This window comes from Parasteatoda tepidariorum, chromosome 1, assembly GCF_982258835.1.
Source record: "Parasteatoda tepidariorum strain Cologne lab strain chromosome 1, Ptep-v5.0, whole genome shotgun sequence".
Taxonomy (NCBI): domain Eukaryota; kingdom Metazoa; phylum Arthropoda; class Arachnida; order Araneae; family Theridiidae; genus Parasteatoda; species Parasteatoda tepidariorum.
Genome location: NC_141755.1, coordinates 48178857 through 48189825, shown reverse-complemented (window position 1 = coordinate 48189825; position 10969 = coordinate 48178857). Strand labels below are relative to the sequence as shown.

Sequence of the window (10969 nt, the reverse complement as noted above, 5' to 3'; positions counted from 1 at the left end):
ATAATGTGCTCTAAATCTCCTAAAATTAATAGCAACAGTTATGCTACCCCCTATTATATATAACGTTTTTAAACTTATACATTTCGAAAAAAATAAACTAAAAATGTCGTTTTAAAAAAGAAAAACAAAACTAGCTTGGCTAGAGATTTGAAATCAGCGAAACGCAAGTACTTATTATTTGTTAAAAAATCGCATACTACAGAAAACAAAAAATTAATTGCTCCCCAGTGCTGTTGATGTAATGAACATTAATTAAAAAGATCAAAACATAACTTCCATTATATATAACGAAGTTTAAAACTAGCATAAAAACTAAATCCAAAGAAATTACAAAAACAGGTTTTATAAGAATACTTTTAGTTATGCATAATAATAGCTACAGATAAACCTGGACTGAGTACCCAACCAGAACTGGGTACTCTGAACTTTTTTTCTTTATTATTACTGATTCTGTGTATTCATTATTGTTTTATTTTTTAAAAAATTAAATATCAATCAAAACCAAAGAACAACTATTTTCAAGATATTCTGAAGAATATCATACTCGTCAGGAAAGTAAAAAATATTTTATCACTCGTAGGCAAAATTTTAAGTAAGTGTACTTTAATCAGTGCAGTTTTCTAATGTAAATAGTTCATACGCGTTCTATTTTTAAAACGCTGGGAGAAAAGAAAACATCTAGAAAAAGGAGTGACGTAAACAACTTATTCTTAATATTTACTTTGGGTTTTAAATGGAAAGTTCAAACAGAAAAGTTATTTTGGAAATCTTTGTATAATTTACTGTCACTTGTTGATGACCTAAATATTTAAATTCTCGTCTGCTTACCGAATTTCCTAAAACAACACACCATAACATTTTGAAATAACATTCTTTATTGATTTTTTTCCAAAATAGTAATCATAACTTGGCATCAGAATAGTAATCATAGCTTGGTACCTGAATATTAATCATAATTTTGGTTCCAGAATAGTAATCATAACTTGGTACCTGAACAGTAATCAATACTTAGTACCAGAATAGTAATCATAACTTGGGTACCAGAATAGTAATCATAACTTGTTACCAGAATAGTAATCATAACTAGGGTTCCAGAATAGTAATCATAATTTGGTACCTGAATAGTAATCAATACTTAGTACCAGAATAGTAATCATAACTTGGGTACCAGGATAGTAATCATAACTTGGTTCCAGAATAGTAATCATAACTTATGATTTCGCATAATTTATTACAAGGAAGGAACAAAATTTTACCAAAGAATATTGCTATTTATAAAATTATAACTTTCGAAAAGCATATGGGCTTTTTAGATATATTAAAAGCTATATCGTCGTGTAGAGAAAAATAGTTTAAATTGTTTTGCATTAAGGCTATGATTTTTCTCACATGCTACTCACTCGAGTTCTTTAAAATTTTTGCTTTTAATATAATCTACATTAAAAAATTTCTCCAATTTTTTTTTATATATAAACAAAACTGATTGAAAAGTGTGTAAGAATTACGCGGAGGAAGAAGTTCTGTTAAAATTACCGTACTGTATGATCAGGACATTTCTCGTTAAAAAAAGATAATGCTGGGAATAATAGCGAAATAAACAGTATTTAAATCATTCATTTGGTAATTTTTCAGATAATGTGGTCACAGTTTACCTTAAAATCTGGCTTTCAAAATTATAGTTCTTATTACCATATATTTAATAAAAAAATACAAAACTGGAAAGAAAAAATTGGTTTTCATGCTATGCTTTTAGGTATCATAATAAAATTACTTAATTTTACCAGATTTTCCAAACTTTATCACATAATATAAAACTATATTTCATTGTTAATTTTACCAAAATCATTACCGAAACACTTCGGTAAAAATTTCCGAGCTGTATTTTTGTGTTCCCATTGAAGCACGGTCAGTTTTACTATATTCTGGTAGCTCTAGCCATACTTTTTTATCAGTGTATAATTAAGTACGGTTTTAAGTTCAAAAATTTATAAAAACAAATAAGATATAGTTTAGAAATATTTTAATGACTACACTTGTTTAATAACATTACAAACTATAAACTTTATATCTAACTCAGATTCTGACGAAAGCATTTTGTTTAAAAACAATGTGTTTTTGTAAGTATATTTTTAATTAAGTGACTTAAAATCTGATCATTAAAGCAGCAGATGCTCGGAATGTCATTATATTGATCGCACAAAATTATGAATAAAGCTACTTTATGGTTATCATAATGTAATTCTGAAACTTTCAAGTCCACCACTGCATAACTTTTTTTCCTATTTTCTACTTTCCTTTTTTACCCACAATTTCTAACTGTCATAAACCTGAAACTTACATATAGTAAAAAGAAACTTTTTAAACCTAATATAGTTTAAGTTGAGACCACAAAAACAAAATTTTTTTCAAGTGGGAGCAGTTCTGAGATATTTGAAAATCGGTGTTTATTTAATTTTGTTCTAATATTATTATTATAACATGTTAGACAACAATTTCTTAAAATCATTATCTGATTTAATGAAATGTCATAGGAATAAAGTGATGGCATGCGTACATTGACGTACTTCTAAGGGAAAAAATGTGAAAATTATTCTCGTATTTTTATTGTATAATCAGCTGCTTTCTTGTAATACTTATTTAGAGATTGAAATGTATTACATTTCTTTTTCATTTTCTTAAAAAAGCAATAACCCAAACTTCTTAGAAAGTATTATATAGAATTAGTTCATGGAAATTTTACAAATCAGATCATTCACTTCAGTCTGTTGTCTACTTATTGTACTAACGGTTCTGAAAAGTATTGCGATTAATACTTTTCCGAAACTTTAACCATCAATTTTAAACGTAAAAATTTTTATTTATATTCGCTTTCAATCATAATAAATTAGATACAGATTTTGAACGTTCTAAAAATATTTTATTTAAGAACAACCTAACATAAAAAGCATTTTATTCTATAAAATTTTTTGTATTGTTACAAACTGCTGTGAAATAATGGGTTTTATATGTAAATTGAAACAGCTCTAAAATTTTCAAATTATTGAATTAGTATTGAAATTTAAAATCAAAAACTATTTATAATTAAAAATAAGTTTTTTTGGCAATTGTGTTATAATAATTAATATAGTATCTACCTAACCCTTGATACGAGCAGATAATACTTAGCTAAAATTAATTATGTCGAAAAAATAAGTTGATATTAGCTTATAAATATGCAGTATAATTCTTATCCGTTATTTTTCATATTAATTTAATTTAATTTAATTTAATTTAATTTAATTTAATTTAATTTAATTTAATTTAATTTAATTTAATTTAATTTAATTTAATTTAATTTAATTTAATTTAATTTAATTTAATTTAATTTAATAAATGTTACAAAATTTCAAAATAAGTACAAAAAACAATCTTATCAGATCAGTTAAAGATTTATGGGATGGCTTCTGAACAGATAAGACTGATATATGTACAATTTTCTTTCCCACGTTAATTGGGGATGACTTCGAGGCTTAAGAAAAAAGTAGAACATTCTCTCATGTTTAATGAATGTGGCACATCCGGCGGTAAATCTCTCCTCCAAGGTATATTGACATACGTGAAATAAATACATTAAATTCTGAAGGGGAAAAAAATATTTAAAAACTTAACACTGATAAATATTGATGAAAATTTAGTTTGTCTAATCATTAGAATATTTTTTTTAAAAAAGTATTTGGCTGTGGATGATCATGCAATAATTAATTTAAATTTGTTAATAAATATTGATATCGTGATCAATAGATTAAATAAATTGTGAAAATATGTAGATTTGCATTATTTATTCGATTTGAAGAGGCTATACGGTTATATACATGTTGTAATGATTTTCGCAAATAATGTTTTTCTTGAATAATGTTTTTTATGACTATATTGTCTTGTTCTCAAAAAATCAACTTGTGATAAATTGATAACATTCCTTAATGTTACCGTCATAAGTATCCATTTTTTAAGGGGGAGGGGCGAAATTAAAATAGTTTAGAAGTTCTCTAAATTTCAGGCATAAAATGTTTCATTACGATCTGTTATTTTTTTAATTCCCTAACTTGTTTTTAGCTCAGATTACCTTTAAATCAATGATTATTCATGAACAATTCCTTTATTGTCTTAAAATTATGGGGTGAATGAAAATAAAAGATAAACTTTAATTTTCTTGTACCTTTGGTGATGTTCCGTATCAAAAGTATGTTAAAAATACGAAAAACAACTTCTAACCAGTGAGGGAACAGGCATGTTCCTTTACTGGGCATAGATTTCCCAGTGAATGAACAGTATGTGTTAATATGTTAACACTTTAACTTTCAATTCATGATTACAAAAAAAATTTAACATTTTCCAAGTATTTATCTGTTATAATGTCAAGAATAGGCTTGTTTTTAAATATTTGCATGGCTTATAAATTCATAAAGAGCATTTAAAAATAACCAAAATTAAGTGTTCCTTTACTGGGTGTTCATTCACTAGTAAGAGCTGTTCCTTCACTTGGTCTTCTTATGTAGAAATACATGTTATTGAACCACCGATAGATGGCGGAGTTTATCATTAGATTGTAACCGTAACTGAAAACTAAGATTTTGTAAAAAGCAAGAACCATCACATTGTAATGTAGTAGTAGCATTGTCCACCATTGTACCGTATTAATCATGTTAAAGATTTAAATATATTTTTGTTACTTACCCCTTGGTAATTATTGAGTAGTTTTCCTGTGCCATCAAGAAAACGAGAAAAAGGTTATATTCACTAATAGTAATAAATCTTCGGTGTATTTACCCTATTAGAATTGCTTTAAGTTGAAAAGCGAAACTGGTGCATCGATGCCGAGAAAGGCAATGCACTGAAGATAAGAATAGAATCGAATTTTAGTGGATAAAAGAAAGCCAGAAAATAGGGGTAAGTTTATTTTGATTGAGAAATATTATATTTGAATATATCATGGATATAGAAAAACTTAAAATGAAACGAAGAGCTTTGAAAAGTTCTACTACTAAATTTCTCACTAACTTAGATAAAAACTTTGATGATTTGACAATGTATGAATTAGAAACATCTTTAGAACAATTAAGTGAGAAAATGTTGAACATAAAATTAATAAATGAAGAGATAATAAAGGAACTAGATGTTAAAGATATCGAAAAGGAAGTTGAATCCTCTGAAACACATGTAGAAGATTTGATTAACTATAAATGTAAAATTAAACAGAAGATTCAACAAATTAGTGTCACTCCCTCAACTAGTTCTAATTTAAATGGTGTAACTAGCTCTCAGACTGTAAATCAAACAGAAGTAAACAAATGCACGATAAAACTACCAAAATTAACTGTAAACAAATATTTCGGAGATCCAAATTCATGGTTGGAATTTATCGGCCAGTTCGAAAATTCAATTGATAAAAATCCGTATCTTTCAAATATTGAAAAACTAATTTATCTAAAAAGTTTTGTTGGAGGAGCAGCTTCAAAAGCAATTTCGGGATTTTCTTTAACGGATGATAATTATAAAGCAGCCCTTAATTTGTTGAAAGATCGGTTTGGACAGAAAAACTTACTTATAAATGCTCATTTAGGCCAATTATTGAATATTACACCAATAAAACATAACTCTGATACTTTTGGATTGCGAAAATTATTCGATCGAGTAGAAATCGAAATTAGAAATTTAGAATCGCTAGGAATTGATTCGGCATCTTATGGAAATCTATTAACGCCGATAATTTTAAAGGTACTCCCATCGGAAATAACTTTAGACTTTAGTAGGAAAGAGAAGGGGGATAATTGGGATTTAAAAGCCCTTCTAAAATTTTTAAGTGAAGAAATAAAAAGTCGCGAAAAAACCACCGCCATTACAAATATAAAATGTTCGAATAATCAAAAAGAAGATAAATTTAGATCAAGGCCGCACCCACAAAAAGAAATAACATCCGCTCATGAATTATGCGCGACCGCAACGAGAATTAATAAATGTGTATTTTGTAGGGGTGACCATGAATCTGAGAAATGTGATACTCTCACAGTTGAAGAAAGAAAAAATATTTTGATTAAGCAGAGACTCTGCTTTCTTTGCTTAAAACCAAATCATCGGTTAATTGATTGTTACAGTAAGAAGAAATGTGTCTTTTGTAATCGGAGACACTCAAAAGCGATTTGCTTTAAGTTAGAGGAAAATAAACAAACAAAAACTTTAAACGATAGAGAGAATTCTAAGGAAAATTTAGAAATTGTTTCGGCCATTTCTTCTTGCGAGAATAAATTAAAACAAAAACAAAATTCGAATCCCATTTTATTACAAACTTGCTCAATCATTGCGGAAAATAAAAACAAACAAGAAAATGTTACAATTTTTCTTGATAATGGAAGCCAACGGACTTTCATAACAAATAAATTGGTAAAAAGATTAAATTTACCAGTAATTAGAAAAGAAAAATTGTCGATTAATTCTTTTGGATCAGAGCAACCCCAAACTAAATTGTTTAATGTAGTTAGCATCCGATTAAGAAATAGGGAAGATCCTAATTATAAAATAGATATAGAAGCCGTAGAAACTGACACTATTTGTGCAACTCAGCTGCCTTCTCCAAGCAAAAACATTGTTAAGGATTACGAATTTTTAAAAACAGTTCAACTTGCGGATGATTTTCAAACCGAAACTAAAGATGTTTTGATTTTAATCGGATCGGATTTTTATTTTGATATAGTGACTGGCCGAATTCATAGACTTGATAAAAAACTTGTAGCGGTAGAAACAATTTTCGGTTGGTGTATTTATGGGCACATAAATAAAATAAACAATCTACTCGCTATGAACGTAGTTGTTAACCGTGGTGATGAGACTTTAATTAGACAATTTTTTGATCTTGAGTCCATTGGAATTTTGCCTGATTCGCCTATTACTGATAACGAGGAAGAAACAATAGTTCAAGAGTTTGAGTCTTCCATTACATTTGATAAACGTTATAAAATTAAATTGCCCTGGAAATTAGAATTGATTGACAACTTAAAATCAAATTATGATGTTGCCCTTAAGAGACTCCACCATCTTGTACACAAATTCGAAAAGAACCCTTGGTTACTTAATGAATATAGACAAACCATAGAATCATATCTTGCAGAGGGTATTATTGAAGAAATTCCTGAAACTGAATATCCAAATGATAAAACTATATTTTATCTTCCCCACAGGGCGGTTATTAAAGAAGAGCGACAAACTACAAAACTCCGCATTGTTTATGATGCATCGTCTCACTCAGCTGAATCCTGTTCGCTAAATGATTGTTTATACACTGGTCCCAAATTAACTAATGATATTTTTGATATTCTAATAAACTTTAGGAACAAAGAGATAGCTTTTGTTGCAGATTTGAAGCAAGCTTTCCTTAATATCGAAATTGTGGAGGAAGATCGAGATGCGACCAGATTTATCTGGATGGAACCTCCCTTTGATGAAGGTAAGATTAAAATTTATCGATTTACTCGTGTTTTATTTGGACTTACTTCTAGTCCCTTCCTTCTTGCGGCAACTATAAAATTTCATTTGAAGAATTATGAAAAAACATATCCTCAAACTATAAAAATTATAAGAGGATCATTGTATGTGGACGATGTGATAGGATGCGAGGATAATGTAGATAAAGCTTTTAGTTTCAGTCAGGAAGCTATTAAAATTTTTGAAGATGCGGGTATGCAACTTAGAAAATGGAATTCAAATTCGAAACCTCTTATAGACTTATGGGAAACTAATAACTTTCAAATTGATCACACCATAGAAAATTCAGACTTAATACCTTCTGAGCATAAAGTACTTGGGATAGGGTGGAATAGTGACACAGACATTTTTTATTTTGATATTAAACATCTTATCAAATTTTTACCTGAAGGGAGACACACAAAAAGATTTTTGCTGAAAGCTGCTGGTCGTATATTCGACCCAATAGGATACTTGAGCCCCTTTGTAGTAACCATAAAGTGTTTAATTCAAGCAGTTTGGTGCGCTGGAATTGATTGGGATGAAGAACTCCCTCAAGAAATTGCTCGTGATTTTCAGGATTGGTGCAATGGTGTTAAAAAATTAAAAGACATTGAAATACCACGTTACTATTTAAGGGATGCTCTTGGAGATAGTATACAGGATATACAGCTTCACATATTTTCTGATGCTAGTTTGAAAGCATACGGCTGTGTCGCGTATTTGAGAATTGTTACAAGTTCAGATAAGATATATACATCATTTGTTGCATCAAAAAGTAGAGTATCTCCCCTCAAAAGTCTATCATTACCCAGACTTGAATTGATGGCTGCCCTTTTAGCTGCTCGATTGAGCAATAATTTGGTAAAAAACTTAAAGTTTAAACTTACTCAAAAATTTTGGACTGATTCATCCATCACTTACTTCTGGATTAGAGGTTTACCCAACCGATTTAAACCCTTCGTAAAAAACCGCGTAGTTGAGATTCAACAATTAACAGATCCTGAACATTGGTTCCACTGTCCCGGCAAAGAAAATCCGGCAGACTTAGTTTCGAGAGGACTAAAAGCATCCGAATTGATTAACAACACTCTGGTGGGAAGGACCCCCTTTCCTCAAAAAACTTGTTGACAGTTGGCCTCAGACTTTTGAAACATCCCCGGAAGAAAATCTCCTGGAATTCAGAAAGAAGAAAGAGGAAATTCCAAGTTTCTGCTTTAGTACATCTTCCAATGACCTAAGAATTAATCCGGAGAATTATAGTTGCTTTTTAAAATTTTTGAGGATAACAGCATGGATTAGACGTTTTATTTCAAAGATAAGAAAACAATCTACCACTAAGGGACTACTCACATCATCAGAAATTGAAGAAGCAGAAGAGTTTGGGGTCAAATTTGAGCAAAGAAAAGCATATCATTCAGAAATATTGGCCTTAGAAAGTGGAAAAGAAATTGATACGAATTCTTCCATTAGAAGTTTTTCCCCCTTTTTGGATGATAAAAAGGTTTTAAGAATAGGAGGCAGATTGGAAAATTCGGAATTTGATCTTGAACAAAAACACCCTATCTTACTTCCTAATAAATGTAAATTTACGGAACTGTTGATTAGAAATGAACACGAAGGAATATTTCATGGTGGTGTTTCTGCCACCCTTTCTAAAATTAGAAATCGGTTTTGGATCGCTAGAGGTCGGCAGCTTATAAAGAAAATAATAAACAATTGCATTATATGTCGCAAATATTCAGCTCTACCTGCTAAACAAATAACCAGTCCCCTACCTAAAGATCGAGTTTCAGAATCTCCACCATTCTCAGTTTGCGGGGTAGACTTTGCAGGTCCGATATATGCTAAAACATCGAATACTCCTGAAAAAGCCTATATATGTTTGTTTACTTGCGCAGTAACAAGAGCGTTACACTTAGAATTAGTTTCAAATCTAAGTACAGAAAAATTTATATTAGCCTTGCGTAGGTTTATTTCCAGACGAGGAATTGTCCAAACCATGTATAGCGATAATGCAAAAACCTTTAAAAGCGCAAATAAAGAACTTCAGCTCATTTTTAACTTGATTCAAGATCCAAAGACTCAAAATTTTATAGCAAATAAAAGGATCAAGTGGAAATTTATCATGGAACGAGCTGCATGGTGGGGAGGTTTCTATGAGAGATTAGTGAAATCGGTGAAGGAATGCTTACGCAAGACCCTATCTAAATCTCTTCTTACTTTTGAGGAATTAACAACAATCTTAACAGATATAGAATCAGTGTTAAACCAACGCCCTTTAAGCTTCGTTTATTCTGACTTAAATGAACCCGAACCTTTGACCCCTGCTCATTTTTTGTTGCCCCAGAAGAAAATCGAGCTTCTGTTATATTACACCGGAACTCTTTTTGAACACTCAAATCGTTCTTCCTTAATCAAAAGGAAACTGTTCCAGATGAGACTTTTACAAAATTTTTGGACCAAATGGAAAGAACAGTATGTTCTTTTAAAAACTGCGCATCGGCTGACAACTTCAGAAAGTCAACGGAACCTTCAAATCCAGGACGTTGTCTTGATCGAAGGAGCCCAAAAGAATAAATTACTTTGGAGCCTTGGAGTAATCGAAGAAGTCTACCCTGGACGGGATGGCAAAGTCCGGAGCTGTCTCGTGAGGATGAATGGAAGTCGGATCAGACGTCCCGTTCAACTGTTATATCCTTTTGAAATTTTAAATAATGCTTAAAAATTTGATTCATGTTGAACTTTAATGTTTTTTTTTTTCTGTCTGTCATTTTTCCTTTAATCTTACTAGATATTATGGACGTCTCCGTCCATGATGGGGAGTTTGTAGAAATACATGTTATTGAACCACCGATAGATGGCGGAGTTTATCATTAGATTGTAACCGTAACTGAAAACTAAGATTTTGTAAAAAGCAAGAACCATCACATTGTAATGTAGTAGTAGCATTGTCCACCATTGTACCGTATTAATCATGTTAAAGATTTAAATATATTTTTGTTACTTACCCCTTGGTAATTATTGAGTAGTTTTCCTGTGCCATCAAGAAAACGAGAAAAAGGTTATATTCACTAATAGTAATAAATCTTCGGTGTATTTACCCTATTAGAATTGCTTTAAGTTGAAAAGCGAAATCTTACTACTTGTTATTTGAACCTCCAAAACTTTAAAACAATAATATGTAAGTCCTCTACAATTTTCTTACATAATTTGCAATTAGTAACAAATATGTTGACACTGTCATTTAACTAAAATTACGAATTTTGAAATTAATATGATTTTTTAAAAGGCAAGCGAAGCTTTAGTGTTCTTTCACTGGTTAGTTTACCCTATATAAATTTTACTATATTGCATTCAATGAAGAACTCTTCAATTCCCTCTAAATTTCTTATTTTTATGTTTATTCCTTTTCAAATAAGACGCAAAGTAATAGGACAAGCGCGTTTGGAATTCACTTTTGGAATCCAATTTT

The 10969-nt window shown here is 30.2% G+C and overlaps 1 protein-coding gene across 1 annotated transcript; it reads left to right on the top strand.

The window, feature by feature from the left end:
* Positions 1-4989: 4989 nt before the first annotated feature.
* LOC147816438 (uncharacterized) lies at positions 4990-10374 on the top strand. The gene is made up of 5 exons (XM_087155278.1): positions 4990-5284; positions 6482-7477; positions 7613-8589; positions 8813-10160; positions 10289-10374. Exons 1-5 carry the CDS (start codon positions 4990-4992, stop codon positions 10372-10374), a joined length of 3702 nt encoding a protein of 1233 aa, XP_087011404.1.
* Positions 10375-10969: the final 595 nt, after the last annotated feature.

What these genes read in the sequence shown, in the direction of transcription:
- LOC147816438 (XM_087155278.1), top strand. Translation starts at nt 4,990, where the DNA reads ATGAAACGAAGAGCTTTGAAAAGTTCTACTACTAAATTTCTCACTAAC. An exon ending in GGAACCTCCCTTTGATGAAG is followed by an intron (nt 7,478 to 7,612) that starts GTAAGATTAAAA and finishes AAATTATAAGAG; the next exon opens with GATCATTGTATGTGGACGAT. An exon ending in TCTCGTGAGGATGAATGGAA is followed by an intron (nt 10,161 to 10,288) that starts GTCGGATCAGAC and finishes TAATCTTACTAG; the next exon opens with ATATTATGGACGTCTCCGTC.